Source organism: Giraffa tippelskirchi, chromosome 2, assembly GCF_054371585.1.
Source record: "Giraffa tippelskirchi isolate mGirTip1 chromosome 2, T2T-mGirTip1v1.2.pri, whole genome shotgun sequence".
Taxonomy (NCBI): Eukaryota; Metazoa; Chordata; class Mammalia; order Artiodactyla; family Giraffidae; genus Giraffa; species Giraffa tippelskirchi.
Genome location: NC_137276.1, coordinates 82,171,106 through 82,190,043, shown reverse-complemented (window position 1 = coordinate 82,190,043; position 18,938 = coordinate 82,171,106). Strand labels below are relative to the sequence as shown.

Sequence of the window (18,938 nt, the reverse complement as noted above, 5' to 3'; positions counted from 1 at the left end):
CTAGAACCTAGACCTCTGTTTGGCCCTCTGGTGAAGGGATAACTAAAGTCCAAGATGAAAAGGCAGCCCTACGTGACCTGCTCCTGACCACTTTCTTCTGGGCCCACATGTTGATTTTAACCTTAACTTTATCACTAACTGAAGGGAAAGGTAAGAAGTTGTTGAAGACATTCAGTTAAGGAAGATGAGAGTCTGCCACCTTCCCTAAAGCCTGGAGCAGCAGGGCTACAGAGCCCCGTCCTTGTGGTCCTTTTCCTAGGCCCTGTGATCTGCTAAGTCACATCCCCAGCAGGAGGTGAATTCTAACCTGAGCAGCCAGAGGAACAGGGAGAGATTAGAGACCAACAAGACCAGTTGTGAAAGAACACCAAGGTAGGCGAGCAGTCAGAAGCCTAGATCTGGTTGAGTTTTTTTTATGTTCCCCCCACCATGCTTTTCCTGTCAAGAAGCAGTTGTCTTCTGATTTCATGGTGGCAGTCACTGTCCGCAGTGATTTTGGAGCCCAAGAAGAGGAAATCTGTCACTACTTCCACCTTTTCCCCTTCTATTTGCCATGCAGTAATGGGACTGGTTGCCATGATGTTAGTTTTTTTTAATATTTAGTCTTAAGCCAACTCTTTCACTCTCCTCCTTCACCCTCATCAAAAGGGTCTTTAGTTCCTCTTTGCTTTCTTCCATTAGAGTGGTATCATCTGCATATCTGAGGTTGTTGATATTTCTCCTGCCTATCTTGATTCCAGCTTGTAACTTATCCAGCCCAGCATTTCTCATGATGTGCTCATCATATAGGTTAAACAAACAGGGTGACAGTAGACAGCCCTGTCATACTCCTTTCTCGGTCTTGAACCAATCAGTTGTTCCATACAGGGACAAACCTAGACAGTGTTTTGAAAAGCAGAGACATTACTCTGCCAACAAAGGCCCATATAGTTAAGGCTATGGTCTTACCAGTGGTCACATACAGTTGTGAGTGCTGGACTGTAAAGAAGGCAGAACGCCAAAGAATTGATGCCTTCGAACTGTGATGCTGGAGAAGACTCCTGAAAGTCGCTTGGACAGCAAGGAGATCAAGCCAGTCAATCTTAAGGGAGATCAACTCTGAATATTCACCAGAAAGACTGATGCTGAAGCTGAAGGTCCAGTATTTTGGTCATCTGATGCAAACAGATGACTTTTTGGAAAAGTACCTGATGCTGGGAAAGATTGAGGACAGAAGGAGAAGAGGGCGTCAGAGGATAAGATGGATGGTTGGACGGCATCACCAATACAATGAACATGAACTTGGGCAAACTCTGGAAGATGGTGAGGGACAGGGAGGCCTGGTGTGCTGCAGTCCAGGGGGTTGCAAAGAGTTAGACATCAACGAGCAACTGAACAACAGCAACAACACCATGCCTTTCTCTGGAAGATGGGGCCTCACTAAATGTCCTTGAACTGAAAAAAATAAATAAATAAATAAATGTCCTTGAACTGCATAGTGTATCCTCACCCCTCCTTCCTGTGGGCCCCTGGAGAGCTCCCCTTAGAGGTGAAGATGTGTGTGATCAGGAACTGATTCTTGACCACTCTTAGCACTCACATCCAGTCAAGGGTATCCTGCCTCCAAGTAGTTAGCTTGGAAGACTTAACACTTCATTCAGTGGTGTTGGCCATTTTTCAGAAACATTTTGCATATTTACTCAGAATTATATGTTACTTCTTTTTTCGGAACTTCTGTAGTGATAGCAAGTATTCATTTTTTCTTTAGACCAAATTTGTTTTTTTCTGCAACCAGAAATCATTCAGCATGTAATTCATTGAATAAGCCTTGCATTGAGATTGTAAATTTGACCTGAACACAGTTTCCCTGACAAAGTTCAGAAATGCTGTGAGTCAGAGGTACATTCATTCATTCAACAGAAATATTGAGCACATCCTCTGGCAGGCACTGCTCTAGGCTCTGGGGGTACAGCAAGACTGATTCTAGTCCAGTTAATCATATATAATAAAACAAGTAAAAAACAATAAACAAGATGCCAGATAAATATATTAGGTTGACTAAGAAGTTCATTCAGGTTTTTCTGTAACATGGAAAATAATTTCTAGGAGGAGAGATGCTATGAAGAGGGGTAGGGGAGGCAGAAAAGGCGGTGGTGGAACTGGTTTAGAGATCGTGATTAAGGAAGGCTTTTCTGAAAAGGCGACCTTTGTGCAGAGGCCTGAGTGCTGTGAATCACAAAGCCATGTCTCAGTGTGTTCCAGGCAGTGGCAGCAATGGATAGGAAGGCCCTGAGGGAAGACAAGCTTGGTGTGTCTCAGGAGCATCAAAGGAGTGGTGTGGGGAGAGTGGAGCAGATGAGGGGGGAGATATTTTCATCAGCACAGCAGCTACACTGCTTCTGTGAAAATAAAATCTTAAAATTGGAGGTGTGGGACCTGATTCTGAGGGAGATAGGAAGCAACAGTGGGTTGGGCTTTGCTGGAGTCAGTGCTTGGCTTCCTAGGGTCAGTGTTTTGAAATATATTATATTAGCTAATGCTGTGATGGGTGGGGTGGAGGTGGGTAATAAATGTGTATCCTTGAATCTATATAGACTTACTATAGGAAGGTCCAAGAAAGCCTGGGTGACAGTGCAGGCAGGTCCAGAGAGAAGGGGCACTAATTTTTTAATTTATTTGAATTCTTATCACTTGTGTCTTTTTAAGAAACCTATTTATTAATATACCATACGTGTGTGTGTGTGTGTGTGTGTGTGTGTGTGATTTTTACAGAAGCATTATAGCTGTTGTGTGGATGAAAACATAAAGGGACTTTAAACCAATTCCTCCTCTGAGATAATTTGATAAATGTTTAAAGGCTGCTTGGCATTTGGATTTCTATGAAATCCAAGCATTGGTACTTAAGCACTTTCGACAAGTGAATGGTCTTTCTGTTTTCATAGATAACACCTCATTTTTCTATTTCAAATTACATCTTTTACTCCTTCCCCAGGCAACAGAAACAGATACCAAAATCAGAGTGTGCACCCGGGCCTACCATCTCCTTGTGAAAAAACTGGGCTTCAATCCAAATGACATCATCTTTGATCCTAATATCCTCACCATTGGTACTGGGATGGAAGAACATAACTTGTATGCTGTTAATTTTATCAATGCAACAAAAGTCATTAAAGTAAGTATGAACATTTTTCTCCTTTCTACCCAAGACATTGCTTAGATTTATCACATGGCTTCAGTGAATAGCTTGAGCTCACATATATATTTATTGGCAAGAAATATTGACATTCTTGAAGCAAATTGGTTTTCTGAAATTTAGGGGCTTTTTAAATTTTTTTCTATGTTATTTTATATTGTGATGTAAAACACACACTCACTGGGGGATTTATAAAAGATACAGAGTTTGATAAATGATTATGAGGCATATAATAGCTTCCACTTGGGACCTGAAACAGAAAATGGAAAGTGCCCCCATGTCTCTTCCTTTCTGATTATACCCTCATTCTGAGTTTTATGGTACTACTTGTTGCTTTTCTGTATAATTTTAACGCTTCTATATCAATCCAAATTATCCTGGGTTTTTTATTTGCAAATTCACCTACTCACTAAAACTTATTTGTGGGCTTCCCTGATGGCTCAGTGGTAAAGAATCTGCCTGCCAATGCAGGAGACACAGGTTCGCTCACTGATCCAGAAAGATCCCACATGCTGGTGAGCAACAAAGCCTGTGCGCTGCAGCTATGGTCTGGAGCCTGGGAGCTGCAACTACTAAGCCCATGCACTGCAACTCTTGAAGCCCGTGCACCCTAGATCCCGTGCTCAGCGACAAGACAAGCCACCACAATGAGAAGCTCATGCATTGCAATGAAGAATAGCTTCCGCTCGCGGCAACTAGAGAAAGCCCAAGGAGCAACAGAGACCCAGCACAGCCAGAAATTTAATAAATAAAATTATTTTTTTAAAAAATTATTTGTGACTCAAAATCAATACTGACAGTTCTTCTGCAGTCATTCACAGGCACACACACGTGCAGAGTGGTGAAAGCTCTGAGTGCCTGACCCCTGTGATCCAGAGGAGTCAACAGAGCCACGCCCTGCATCCCTGGGTTAGCCCTCATTCTGTAAACAAGCACCCTTTTCATGGTCTGTTTAGTGTCACATTTTTCATGTTTTTGAGCTTTTTTTTCCCGCTGATCGTTCTGTTTGAATGGCCCCTATGCATTGTGCTGAAGTGCTGTCCTCTGTTCCTGCATGCACAAAGGCTGTGATGTGCTTTATGGAGAAAATCTGTTTGTTAGATGAACTTTGTTTAGACATGAATTGTGATGCTATTGGATGTTAGCTCAACATTAGGGAATCAACAATATATATTAAACAAGATATCTTTAAGTGGAAACATAGAAAACAAGGTTATATGTTGATCAGTGATGACAGTTTTGTGACCAGAGTTTCACAAACCTAACCCTGCATTTCCTGTGCAAGCGGTGGTTTTCAGCATCCCCCAGTTCAGTGTTTGCAGTGACTTCATGGAACGTAAGTACCACAAATAGTGAGAATTAACTGTAGAAATAGTATAGTTTTGCATATTTTTGAACTTCATGTTAGTAGAAATAGAATCTTTAGATTCTTATGCCATTTTCCTTACCCAGTCTCACTTTAAAGATCCACCTGTATTATAGTTGTGCTTTGTTCAACTTTACTAATGTATAATATTCCATCATCTACCTTTTCCATAATTAACTGTTCTGTGGTTGACATATACTTGGTTTGTTTCCAGTTTGGGTAAGTTATGAGCAAAACTGTATGTATACGTCTCTTGTATATAACTCTTCATGAGCTTCCCTATAGCATATACGCAGAAGTGGAAGGGTTGAGTCCAGTGGTAGATAAAGGCAGCTCTCTCTCCCAAAATGCTTGAACTAGTTTGTACCCTATTTAACAGGGAGTAAGAGTTCCTGTTTTACATGCGAACTAATGCTTCATATGTTATAAGGTGTGATAGGGACCTCAGTTTCCTTTTGTCCTTTTAAAATTAGTCAGGTTTATAGTTAACTAGGGAGTTTGTTCACTTAGGCTATAGAAGCCTTCTAGTAGCTCGTGAATAACCAACTTCTCTCTGTTTGTCCTCTCTGGTTTTCCTTCTGTTATCGGTCACTAAATATATATATATATATATTTAGCTGCACCATGTGGGATCTTAGTTCCCCAACCAGGCATTGAACCCCTGCCTCCTGCAGTGGAAGCTCAGAGTTTTAACCACTGGACTGCCAGGGAAGTCCCTGTTCAGCAAATACCTTATGTCACACTCACTGTGTATTGTAGCCATATCATGGTCACTGTAGAAGTACACAGAGATGAAGCAGAAGTTTTTCTTTTCCCTTAGGAATATTATAGTAGGAAAAACAATGAAGCACTGCTTTCGTGTCTCCCTGATAGGCAAGTTGTGGTCTATGTCTAGGTACAGGAAGCTCTGAATTACTTTGGACTTTATATATTTTTTTTACTTTCCATTCTTATTTTAAAAAGCTTAAGGAACACGATTGCTGCTTTTGGCAAACTAGGGAAATCTTTTCATATTTTAAAATTTTTTCCAGGAAACGCTACCTGGAGCCAGAGTAAGCGGTGGTCTTTCCAACTTGTCCTTCTCCTTCCGAGGAATGGAAGCCATTCGAGAGGCAATGCATGGGGTTTTCCTCTACCATGCAATCAAGGTATAGTGGAACACCTGTTTGCCTTGGACACCAGCCTTTACTTAGAGCAAGTGTTTCCAGACTGGCCCACAAACTAACTCTGGTCTGCTGCCATTTTCTGTGAATAAAGCTTTATTAGAACAAAGCCACACGCTCTCACTTGTATTCTGTCTATGACTGCTTTTATGCCGAGTTGAGTGGTTGTGACAGAGGCTGTGGCCTATGGTATTTTTTTATCTGGTCCTTCACAGAAAGAGTCACTGATCCTTGGTTTAGAGTATCACTGGAAATCCTTATTTTTCTTTTTATTGCCCTTAGTTTGGTATGGACATGGGAATAGTGAATGCTGGGAGCCTTCCTGTATATGATGACATCCACAAGGAGCTTCTCCAGCTCTGTGAGGACCTCATCTGGAACAGAGACCCTGAGGCCACTGAGAAGCTCTTATGCTACGCCCAGGTAGGGAGAGAGGTTCTGATGGATGGCTTTTCCTTTTTTTCTTTGAATCTGTCTTAAACATACAGTTACAGTCCTTCATTGTAGAATGGAAGAAAGGATACCACCATGTCTCTGGATCACTGAAGGTTTCTACAGAGAGTTCCAGAGAAGGTATTTTCATTAGGGTGAGGAAGGAGAAACAGGCCTTAAATATCTGCTTCAGTACTCTTAATTTGTATTTCTGTAAGTTTATTTTGAAATGTAAAATTTATTTTTCTCAGACCAAAGTAACACATACTAATTTTTTAAAATTTATAAAATAAGGGTAAGCAAAAGAAGAAATAGAAATTATTCATAATCCTACTACCCATCATTAACCACTGTTGAGTTTTTATTATAGCCTTCTATTCATGGTTTTGGTTTTATTTTTCTGAAACAAAAAGTGCTAATAAGTATGTTCATGCATGCACATGCACACACACACTCATGTACATTTTTATAAAAATCTAACTTTTCTTGATGCTTTTTTGGTAACCTGTTTGTTTAGCAATATACTGGGAGCATCTTTTCATTTTATTAGATATTTTTCTATCTCATACTACGAATTGACTATTTTGGATTTTCTTGTGTGACCATGTGGTTACCTGGTACCCGCTGTTATATCTTTACATTTTTATATATGCCACCTGTTGATGTTAGGATCTAGTCCAAGTCTACAGTTCAAGGCTTGAGGTCTGCACACTTTTGATCTATAGACGTAAGAATAATTATAGTTAATCCAAAAATCAGTTCCTTGTTTCCATTTATTATGTATTGGGCAGTCCTAGGTATATTAAGTATCTGTCATGGGTGTTGCTTTCTAGAATTCAGTTTAAGGAAAGATGAAATCTTTTTTCAAGAAAACTTACTTTATAATTTATTTCAGAAAGCTATGGCAAAGGAAGACATTTTTCTCACAGAGCATGCCAGGAAAATGGCAGAATGCCTTTGTGTATGTTGCCACCCAGGTTAGTGTTCTCTAGGTTAAAATATGAATTTAACTTTGGCAGAACTGCTGACTTTTCCTCTTCCTTCGAAGAGTACTAAAGTGTTCTGGAAAAAGGATAGGACAGCTTAGGGTTAATTGCATCCTTGATTTGTCCATGTCACAGATGGCAAGATTTTGATTTCTGAAACCACCTATGTTAGCCTTAGGTTCAGTTAACAAAGATGAGTTCAGACTCAGTGCCAGTGAGCACATGACCCTCCTCTCAATTCCTTAGGACATTTATAATTTCTTACATGGATGCAGGACAGAATGTCCTGGATCTTGACTGTTGCAAATGTAAACAAGTTCTTCTTCTCAGTTCATTACATAAGAAACAGTGGCTAGATTTCCTTCCCTATTTCCATGATCGTGTCTACTCAGATAGACAAAGTGCTGAGCCATTTCTTTGGACACCAGGATACAAGTGTGAAACAATATCCAGCTTTTTTTCTTAGCCTGCCTTCCACTGGCAGGAGATTGTTCATTAATTGCCAACTAAGACAGGGTTCTACTAAAGACCAGAGGGGCATCATAGCTTCTACTCAGGCATTCTTAGTTAACCCATAAAGTGATGTGCTTTCTCATCTTCTTTTTCCCTGTCTAGATGAGACAGCTCTCACTTAGGAAAGATAGGGCTCCTGATTTGTGAGACTATTCTCATTTAAGATTTTGTTGGTTTTGTGTTTTATAGCAGTCATTCTTTTTGGTCTACATTCACTTCCAGTATTTGTTTACAAGTTTTTGTTTCTTTATATCATGCTAAACTGCCAAGAGGTTTTGCTCCTAAGGGACAGCTGAAGAGTGTGAGGGAAAATTTTAATACCAATTTCAAGGCTTCATCAATCCATCATATAAAAAATTGCCTCCCTGTTTATGTAACCACAGGACCTATTATAAGCCACAGACCCCATCTGTCAAGTAGGTTAACTGTCTACATTCAAGGTAACTTCTGTTGCTGTTAAGGAATTAATAACCAAAACAAGTATGCTTTCATCACTGCCAGGAGTCGCCAGCTCTTTAACCATTCCTCAAGGTACACTGATTGCAAACAGAGCATGAAAAGCAGGAATATTGTGAGGTGAATTGGGGTTGAGGAGTTTTTTTCTTTATGAGAGAATGATTCTCTTTTCATTGTGAAATAATAAGGTCTACACTCAAGTTTCATCTGACAGATTATTCAATATTATTGTTGAAAAGGGTAGGAAGAGTCTCATCTCTGACCTTCCTAAACTCTAATGGGCTTTATTGAAAAATAATACCCTCAGTACGGTGCAGGCTGACCTGTGGTGACTAAATTATCTCGGGTAAGAAGTTCCAGGTAACATGAGACCATGTAACTCATGTGGAGTTTGTTTATTGGGCAGTACTGTTTGGGTGTTAACAGGGCCAATCTCTGGGTGTGATGGCTCTTGAATGGCCTTGGATTGTGAGAATACACATGTCCCCAACTTATGATGATGTGCGAGCAGTAAGCATTCAGTAGAAACTGTACTTTGAAGCTTGATCTTTCCCTGGGCAGGCAATACACAGTACCTCCTCTCTTGTGATGCTGGACAAAGGCAGAGAATCGCAGCTTCCATTTAGCCCGCCATCATGAGGGGAAACAACCACTGACAACCACTCTGGACCCACACTGCCATTCTGTTTTTCACTCTTGGGACAGTATTCAATAAATTACATGAGATATTCAACATTTTATTATTAAAAAAAAAAGCTTAGTGTTAGATGATTTTGCCGAAATAATAGGCTAATGTCAGTGTTCTGAGCACATGTAAGGTAGGTGAGGGGCTAAGCTATGATGTTTGGAGGGTTTAAGTAAGTTTACTTACTTACATATGTAAGTGCATTTTCAGCTTCAACAGATGATGGGTTTATCAGATGTAAGTGTTCTTGATGCTTTTCCAGAAAAAAGGTCCTTTCTGTTCCTTATCTGGCCTTGGTTTTCTCATTGCCAGTGGGTGCTCACACTCCCCTTTGGTTTTCTCATCTCCCTTGATGCTGGTCGAGTTTGATATCAGAAATAAAACACATGTCCTCATGAGGCACCTTGCTAATCGGGAGCCACTCTTGAGCAGTAGAAGCAGATGAAGGAGTAGCTGATTGAGTGGTTGAGTGGCCACTGTGCTTGGAAGCTTTCTATTTTAATGACCTTTCTCCATGTGTCCACTCATTGTGTGAGGCCGCAACAGCTTATGTTTGGATCATGGAGAGCGTCCTACTGAATAACTAGTTGGAAAGCAGATGGACCCAGTATGCCAGGTCGTGCTTCTGAAACAACTGCTCTTAAATGGTACCATTTAGAATATTGATTTTCTGAAGCATGTTTCTCATTTATCAGGTGTGGTAGTGAAAGTCTGAACACGGTGAGAAATCCTCACGGGCCACACACTGCATCCTTGCTTCCCACTGTTCACAATCACACAGCGTCGCCCCCTCCCTGCCTCTTCCGTGTGGCACACTGCTGTTTTTCTGTGAACACACCAGGCCTCTTTTCCAAGAGTGTTTGGAACACTCTGCCCTGTTTTTACTTATCAGACTCCATCTGACAGGCAGGAATTGCCTGATTGTGTGGTTGACAGGACAAATGATGTTTACATATATCAAGTGATGAGAATGTAAGCTTTAGAAGGACTCTTTTTTTTAGAGAGAGGGAGTGTCACACTGCTCTAGTTTTGTATTTTCTCTTAAATAAATGTCAGAGTATATAATCTATGAATTTTATAATTTTTATAATTTTTAGATCTAAAAATTGAGATATAATCAACATATATTAGTGTTAGATGTATAGCATAATGATTTGATATCAGTATATATTGTGGAACGCTCATCACAGTAAGTCTGGTTAACATCCATCACCACATTTGTTTCTGTTTTTAGATTCCAAGTGTAAGTGAGATCATATGGTATTTGTCTTTCTGTCTGACTTATTTCACTTAGCTTGTTACCCTCAAGGTCCACCCATACTATTTCAAATGGCAGGATTTCCTTTTTTTGTGTGTGACTGAATAATATTCCATTATATATATATATAATATATCACACTTTTTTATATCCGTTCATTCACTGATGAACACATAGATTGTTTCTGTGTCTTTTTCTATTATAATGCTGAAAAAAAATACATTTTTAAAATTGCCATCTTCTTTAAGGTTTTTTGTCATATGAGAGCAGCATTAGTCTCTTGACATGTGAGAGTGCCCTATGTTATCAGTTACCACCCCAGCCCTCAATCCTGGAGCTCCTCCCAGTCCCTTGCTTTTCTTCTTCCATGCTGTCCATTAATACTTTTATGTTTGTCCTTTCCTTCTCTTCCTGTTCCTACCACTGTAGTTCAGACTTTCATCATGAACTGTTAAGACATTCTCCCCTTTCTAGGGTTCTCTTAAAAATACTACTTTGGTAGGAAGTCCCTGGTGGTCCAGTGGTTAGGACTTGGCACTTTCAGTGCAAAGGGCCCAGGTTCAATCCCTGGTTGGGGAACTAAGATCCCACAAGCCGTGTGTCCCACCCCCTCTGCTAAAAAATATTGCTTGGAATGTTACTCTGAAGCTTCAGAATTTGTGTCATTCCCCCACCTCCACCCTTGCCACAGTTGCCTGGAAGGTTAAGTCCAAACTCCATAGCGTGGATTCCCAGCACTCTGTGGCTTGGCCTCTACTATCCTGCACAAACATTGCTCTGGGAAATTGGTTCTCATTCAGCTTTAAATCATTCAGCTAATACTTACCCAGGTTTTGTTTTCTGCTTTGTACTTCCTGAACTTAGAGGATGTAACTAATAAGAGAGGCATGTCCCTATAGAGCCTGCAGTGCAGTGAGACGTGCACAAGTATGTAGAGGCAATTGTCATCCAATGTGGTGGGTAGATGCTGTCATAAGGAATGTACAGGATGCTGTAGACTGCTTAGGAGGGACACTGAACCCAAAGGTAGAGGTGGTCAGGAAAAGCCTCCCAGAAGTGATGGGTTGTGGGGGACCTGAGAGCTCAACAGGAGTTAGCCAAGCTAAAGTTGGGGTTGGAGTACAGTACTGGTATTCTCTGTCAGAGGAGGAGTGTCTGCATCTAGCTGGGGCCTGGCATTCTGGTAGGTGCTAAATAAAAGATTGTCAGATGAGTGGATGTAAAGGGCCAGGGATGAGAGAGATGATGGAGAACATAAGGAATTGAGATGTTCAAGATGGGCTGAGTTCTTCAGGAATGGCAGAAGATGAAGCTGGGAGAAAACTGGTTCAGGATGTTGTGCAGCATGAAAAGGAGTCAATACAACATTTGGAGAGCAATATGGAGCTTACAGTGAATCTTCCCACGGGGGCAATTTGAACAGGTTTGCATTTTGGAAAGGCCCCTCTGGCTACAGTGTGGAAGATGCACTGGGGACCGGGGTGATCCTGGGCTGTGGAGACCAATTAGTTGCTTGGACTATGAAAGTGGAAGCAGAGTAGAGAGAAATATTGAGGCAGTGTAATTATTAGGGCTAGGTAATTAATTGAATGCAAAGACCTGATGGAGAGTCAAGAGTGATACTTAGATTTCAGATTTCGGCAACGAGTGACACCAGTCGAGATGGAGGAAACAGATATGCAATTCACCTTCCATCCCAGGATCATCATGATTTTGTCCCTTTGCTGAGTCTGTCAGCTTCTTCAAAATATCTCTTCACCACTCCAATTTGTGATGATCACTCTGTCCTCAAACTTCCTAGCCTTGTCTGTGTCATTTTCTCATTCAGCACTTGGCAGAGGCTTTCTCTTGTAGCTTACCTTTCTCTGTGTATTTCCATCTATCTTATGATACAGCAAAGTCCTTGAGAGCACGATCTGTGTCTTGTACCTCACAGTGTGCCCAGCTCTAAGACGATTTCTGACTTGCCTTTGTTACAGACTCTTCACATATCTGGGTAGTGATGGTCCTATGTGAGAACTTTAAAAGCTCATCAGATATGAGGTTTAGCTTTTCTTACTGTCCTGGAAATCTTTGGTCCCCAAGATGCTATCTTTTAGGAAAGAAGGAAAGGAAAAAAAAAAATGGAGTCTCACTCTGTCTCTCCACTGAACATTCAAATCCTAGTGAGGATTATTTTATAATTATAGAAATATTGAATCACTATACTGTGTATCAGGAACTAAAATTACATGTCGATTATGCTTCAAAAAAAAAAAAAACTCATAGGAAAAGAGATCAGATTTGTAGTGACCAGAGGCTGGGGTAACAGGAGGGAAAATTGGATGAAGGGAATTCCTCATAAGATGTATAATTACTAGGGATGTAATGTACAATGTTATAAATATTATTGACACCGGTGTATAATATATATGACAAATATTAGAATAACTCAGGAGTTCTCATCACAAGAAAAAGAAATGATTTTTCTATTTTATTTTCTACCTATATGAGATGATGGATATCAATTCAGTTGTGCAGTCATGTCCAACTCTTTGTGACCCCATGACAGCATCACGCCAGGCCTCCCTGTCCATCACCAACTCCCAGAGTTTACTCATACTCATGTCCATCAGGTCGGTGATGCCATCCAACCATCTCATCCTCTGTCGTCCCCTTCTCCTCCTGCCTTCAATCTTTCGCAGCATTAGGGTCTTTTCAAATGAGTCAGCTCTTCCCATCAGGTGGCCAGAGTATTGGAGTTTTGGCTTCAGCATCAGTCCTTCCAATGAACATTCAGGACTGATTTCCTTTAGGATGGACTGGTTGGATCTCCTTGCAGTCCAAGGGACTCTCAAGAGTCTTTTCCAACACCACAGTTCAAAAGCATCAATTCTTCGGTGCTCAGCTTTCTTTATAGTCCAACTCTCACATCCATACATGACTACTGGAAAAACCATAGCTTTGAGTAGACAGACCTTTGTTGGCAAAGTAATGTCTCTGCTTTTTAATATGCTGTCTAGGTTGGTCATAACTTTTCTTCCAAGGAGCAAGTGTGTTTCAATTTCATGGATGCAGTCACCATCTGCAGTGACTTTGGAACCCAAAAAAATAAAGTTTGTTACTGTTTCCACTGTTTCCCCATCTATTTGCCTTGAAATGATGGGACCAGCCTCCATGATCTTAGTTTTCTGAATATTGAGCTTTAAGCCAACTTTTTCACTCTCCTCTTTCACTTTCATCAGGAGGCTCTTTAGTTCTTCTTCACTTTCTGCCATAAGTATGGTGTCATCTGCATATCTGAGGTTATTGATATTTCTCCCGGCAGTCCTGATTCCAGCTTGTGCTTCATCCAGTCCAGCATTTCTCATGATGTACCCTGCATATAAGTTAAATAAGCATATAAGTTATATAAGTTAAATAAGCAGGGTGATAATATATAGCCTTGACATACTCCTTTCCCGATTTGGAACCAGTCTGTTGTTCCATGTCAGTTCTAACTGTTGCTTCTTGACCTGCATACAGATTTCTCAGGAGGTAGGTAAGGTCTTTTATTCCCATCTCTTGAAGAATTTTCCACAGTTTGTTGTGATCCACACAGTCAAAGGCTTTGGCGTAGTCAATAAAGCAGAAGTAGATGTTTTTCTGGAACTCTCTTGCTTTTTTGATGATCCAGTGGCAATTTGATCTTTGGTTCCTCTGCCTTTTTTAAATCCAGCTTGAACATCTGGAATTTCATGGTTCATGTACTGTTAAAGCCTGGATTGGAGAATTTTGAGCATTACTTTGCTAGCGTGTGAGATGAGTGCAGTTGTGCAGTAGTTTGAGCATTCTTTGGCATTGCCTTTCTTTGTGATTGAAATGAAAGAAGACCTTTTCCAGTCATGTGGTCAAAGCTGAGTTTTCCAAATTTGCTGGCCTGTTGAGTGCAGCACTTTCACAGCATCATCTTTTAGGATTTGAAATAGCTCAACTGGAATTCTATCACCTCCACTACCTTTGTTCATAGTGACACTTCCTAAGGCCCACTTGACTTCACATTCCAGGATGTCTGGCTCTAGGTGAGTGGTCACACCACCATGATTATCTGGGTCATGAAGATCTTTTTTATATTGTTCTTCTGTGTATTCTTGTTACCTCTTCTTAATATCTTCTGCTTCTGTTAGGTCTATACCATTTCTGCCCTTTATTGTGCCCATCTTCGTATGAAATGTTCCCTTGGTATCTTTAATTTTCTTGAAGAGATCTCTAGTCTTTCCCATTCTTTTGTTTTCCCCTATTTCTTTGCATTGATCACTGAGGAAGGCTTTTTTTTATCTCTCCTTGCTATTCTTTGGAAATCTGCATCCAAATGGGTATATCTTTCCTTTTCTCCTATGCCTTTTGCTTCTCTTCTTTTCTCAGCTATTTGTAAGGCCTCCTCAGACAACCATTTTGCGGTTTAGCATTTCTTTTTCTTGGGGATGGTCTTAATCCTTATCTCCTGTACAATGTCACGAACCTCCATCCATAGTTCTTCAGTCACTCTATCAGATCTAATCCATTGAATCTGTTTGTCACTTCCACTGTATAATTGGAAGGGATTTGATTTAGGTCATACCTGAATGGTCTAGTGGTTTTCCCTACTGTCTTCAACTTAAGTCTGAATTTGGCAATAAGGAGTTCATGATCTGAGCCACAGTCAGCTCCAGATCTGATTTTTGCTGATCTGTATACAGCTTCTCGATCTTTGGCTGCAAAGAATATAATCAATTTGATTTCAGTATTGACCATCTGGTGATGTCTTTGTGTAGAGTCTTCTCTTGTGTTGTTGGAAGAGGTTGTTTGCTATGACCAGTGCATTCTCTTGGCAAAACTCTATTAGCCTTTGTCCTGCTTCATTCTGTACTCCAAGGCCAAATTTGCCTGTTACTCCAGGTATTTCTTGACTTCCTACTTTTGCATTCCAGTCTCCTATAATGAAAAGACATCTTTTTGGGTGTTAGTTCTAGAAGGTCTTGTAGGTCTTCATAGAACCATGCAACTTCAGCTTCTTCAGCATTACTGGTCAGGGCATAGACTTGGATTACTGTGATAGTGAATGATTTGCCCTGGAAACGAACATAGATCATTCTGTCGCTTTTGAGATTGCATCCAAGTACTGCATTTTGGACCCTTTTGTTGACTATGATGGCTACTCCATTTCTTCTAAGGGATTCTTGTCCACAGTAGTAGACATAATGGTCATCTGCATTAAATTCACCCATTCTAGTCCATTTTATTTCACTGATAACCTAAAATGTCGATGTTCACTCTTGTCATCTCCTGTTTGACCACTTCCAATTTGCCTTGATTCATGAACCTAACACTCCAGGTTTCTATGCAGTATTGCTCTTTACAGCATCGGACTTTACTTCCATCACCAGTCATATCCACAACTGAATGTTGTTTTTGCTTTGGCTCCGTCCCTTCACTCTTTCTGGAGTTATTTCTTCACCGATCTCCAGTAGCATATTGGGCACCTACCGACCTGGGGAGTTCATCTTTCAGTGTCCTATCTTTTTGCTTTTTCATACTGACGGATATACATTAAACTTATTGTAGTAATCATTTATTTGTACATAAATCGCCTCTTTATGTTTTACATCTGAAATTTGCACAGCACTGTATGTCAATTATATTTCAATAAAACTGAAAGGAAGAAAATTTTTAAATAAAAGTTCAAAACTTATAAGAGTTCTCTCTTTTCCTCTCTCCTTGAAGTGAAGTGAAGTCACTCAGTCGTGTCTGACTCTTTGCATCCCCATGGACTGTAGCCTACCAGGCTCCTCTGTCCGTGGGGTTTTCCAGGCAAGAGTACTGGAGTGGGTTGTTATTTCCCTCTCTCCTTACCTCAAGCATTTTCCGAAGATTTCATTCATGCTGACACTCTACTAGGGCCTTGAAACATAAGGGAAGAATAAGGCATAGTTTTTTTCTGCCAACTAGCTGAGTAAGTGACCTGTTGTTCCATTTCTCTATTCACATTTCAATCCAGACTCAGGGCAAAGGAGGTAAGAAAGTCATCCAGACTGATGAGTGGAGGAATGGCCCTATTGAAGAACGCCTTGAATACGCTCTTGTGAAGGTGAGTGTAGGCTGGAGGCTGGTTGCTGGTCCTAGTGGCTGATGGCATGGTTGGAGGAGAGGTGCTGGCAGCAGCCGACAAAGGAGATACCCTGGACTACTCCTGAGTGATTTTGCCCTCCATCCCACCCCTATGTCTAGTACATTAGGCAGTATCTGGAGATATTTTTGGTTGTTCTGACAGGAGTGGGAGGTTTTTACTGGCATCCAGTGACCAGGGATGCTGGTAAACATGCTACAGTGCACAGGAGAGGCCTGCACCACAAAGAATTATTCAGTGCAAAGTGTCAGTAGTGCCAAAGGTGAGAAGTGCTATTCTAGACCATGTGGCTGTCTGTTGATCAACAAATGAGTTCTGGCTCTCTGCTGTAGTTAGAGTTTTAGTTCAGGTAGATAATCTCTTGGCTTCAGTCTCCTCATTCGTGAGTCTGGAAATTTCAGGGTTTTTTTTGTTTGTTTGTTTCTAGAATTTATCTTTTAATTTGTTGGAACTTTTGAGATGCACCTACTTCAGGTTGTGGAACTAGTCATCCACCTCTTTGGATCCTTGAACTGGTGACACTGGAGGATTAGGGCTTCATCAGTGACGGCTGGGCCCTCCCTGCACCCAGCCCTGTCACATTACCGTGGGAAAATACAGTGATTTCACAGGAGATATTTGTTTACATGTAATCTGTTAAACCACTAGGATGAAAAGTGTATTTTATTATGAATTTAAACTTATTAGTACTCCTTCTGTCACTAATTTTTCACTTTATATCAATAAAATGCTTTATATCAATGAAGCCATCTAAGCACTTTACACTTTACACATTTAATCCTCAAAATAACCATATGAGGATGGTATTGTGTGATTATTAAAACTGATGCTTAATAAGTTGTCTAAATTAGTGATAAGAGCCAGGATTTGAACCCATGCAGTCTGATTTCAAAACCCACACTCTTTTAACTATTTATTTGTTGTTGAATGTTTGAACTTAACCCAGTTTTTCCTGTGAATTTTCCCTAATTTTTTGTTTTTCTGTAGGGCATTGAAAAATATATTATTGAAGATACTGAGGAAGCCAGGTTAAACCAGGAAAAATATCCCCGACCTCTGAATATAATTGAAGGGCCGCTGATGAATGGCATGAAAATTGTTGGTGATCTTTTTGGAGCTGGAAAAATGTTTCTACCCCAGGTTGGCAAATGGTGGGGAAAAAGTTTCACAATTGAAGGAAAGAGCCTTTATCTTTTAATAAATAGTAAATTTGAGTCTGTTTCTCTGGTTTTAATTTTCATAAGAGCCCAGGGGAATTGAGGTGTGATTCTGTTCATTCTTTCTCTGAATGTGCTTTTAGGCATAGTCTGAAAAGTCCATCTAGGGTGATGTGGAAGTTAGAGGTCATCTGGACATTCCCAGCATTAGTCTTCATGTGCTGGGCTTCTGTACCACCTCTTACCCTAGCACAAGTCTCTCCCCCAAGTAAAATAAAACACAAGATTAGTGTAAAGTTAATCATGTTAAGATTTGATTTGACCAGCCAGTGTTCATCCTTAAGGATGACTATTTTGAAAAGATTATTACCATTTTAAATAATGATATACATTAAATAATATGTTTCAAGTAAAACCAGTAGTCTTACTCTTATTTTGATTTACAGCAGCTACTGACCACATTGATTAACATTGTTACTTTTTGAGACTTCTGGGTTCAGGTCTGTGAGGCATACAAAAAACGAAAAGTCCCTGTTCTTTTTTTTTTTTTTCTTTAACTTTTAAAAATTGAAGTATAATTGATTTAATTCATTCTGTATTTAATTATTCATTGTCCATTCCCCATTTTCCTTCATAGCATTTATCTTTTCTTATAGATTTACTGTTTTATAATTCACATGCAATAAAATGTGCATGTTTAAAGGATGCAGTTTGATAAGCTTTAACATGTCTGTACCTGTGAAACCATCACCACACTCAGGGAACATTCAGTTGTTCTGCATTAGTCTCCCTAAGTCTGGGACAGTTCCACAGCCTTTGTTTTTCATGTCAACTTATTGTTTTAACTTCTTATGTTTGAGTAAACTTTAGACTTATAGACAAATTGCAGATGCAGTTTAAGTGATCATGTATCCCCCTCAACTTTTTCCCCTAATATTAACCTTTTCACTTGATCATAGTGTAGTTATCAGAGCCAGGAAATTAATACTGATATAATCATGTTAACTAATGACCTTATTCACATTTAGCCAGTGTTTCTGCTACTCTTCTCTTTGTGTTCCACAATCCCACATTGCTTTTATCTTGAACAGTTCCTGAGTTGTTTCTTATGACCTTGATTTTTGAAGAGTATTGTACAGTTTGATAAATGATAGGCTCTCTCTCAGTTTGAATTTTCCTGATGTTTTCTCATTTTTGGCAAGAATAACACAGAGTAATGCTGTGCCCTTCTCATATCAGGAGGCCCATCATGTTGCTGTGTCTCATTACCGGTGAGGTTAACTTTGATCATTTTGTTAAGAGTGTCTGCTGTGTTTCTCCACTGTAAATTTTTTTTGTAGGGAGAAACGTTGAGACTGTACAAATACCCTGTTTTGTCATCCTGCTTCTCATGAATTTTAGCATACATTCATGAATTTTATGAAAGTCCCTGTTCTTTTTTCTCTATGTAACAAATTTGACATGTTATGTTTTGTAAATTTAGGGTGTACAGTGATACATATTTTAATATGATTACCATTGAAATAATATTTATCACACTGTATCATTATAGTACATTATTGTCTATTCATTATACTGTGTGTTAGATCCCTGTGGCTTATTTACTTGTTACAAGTTTGTACCCTT

At 39.9% G+C, this 18,938-nt stretch overlaps 1 protein-coding gene and 1 non-coding gene across 26 annotated transcripts in view; both read left to right on the top strand.

Annotated features, from left to right (window-relative positions):
* MTR (5-methyltetrahydrofolate-homocysteine methyltransferase) overlaps positions 1-18,938 on the top strand; it is a 246,445-nt gene that overhangs the window by 59,954 nt on the left and 167,553 nt on the right. For all 25 annotated transcript variants that reach the window (XR_014076594.1, XR_014076593.1, XR_014076592.1 and 22 more), the window contains 5 exons: positions 2,972-3,151; positions 5,570-5,686; positions 5,984-6,124; positions 16,027-16,116; positions 17,143-17,295. Coding sequence is in view for 22 of the 25 variants with exons in the window: in XM_081569313.1 (XP_081425439.1) it covers positions 2,972-3,151; positions 5,570-5,686; positions 5,984-6,124; positions 16,027-16,116; positions 17,143-17,295 (681 nt within the window). In the remaining 3 variants the exon portion in view is untranslated. The remainder of the gene's footprint in view (positions 1-2,971; positions 3,152-5,569; positions 5,687-5,983; positions 6,125-16,026; positions 16,117-17,142; positions 17,296-18,938) is intronic.
* Positions 10,538-10,610, top strand: TRNAE-UUC (transfer RNA glutamic acid (anticodon UUC)). Its single transcript has one exon. It is a non-coding gene; the product is annotated as a tRNA-Glu (tRNA).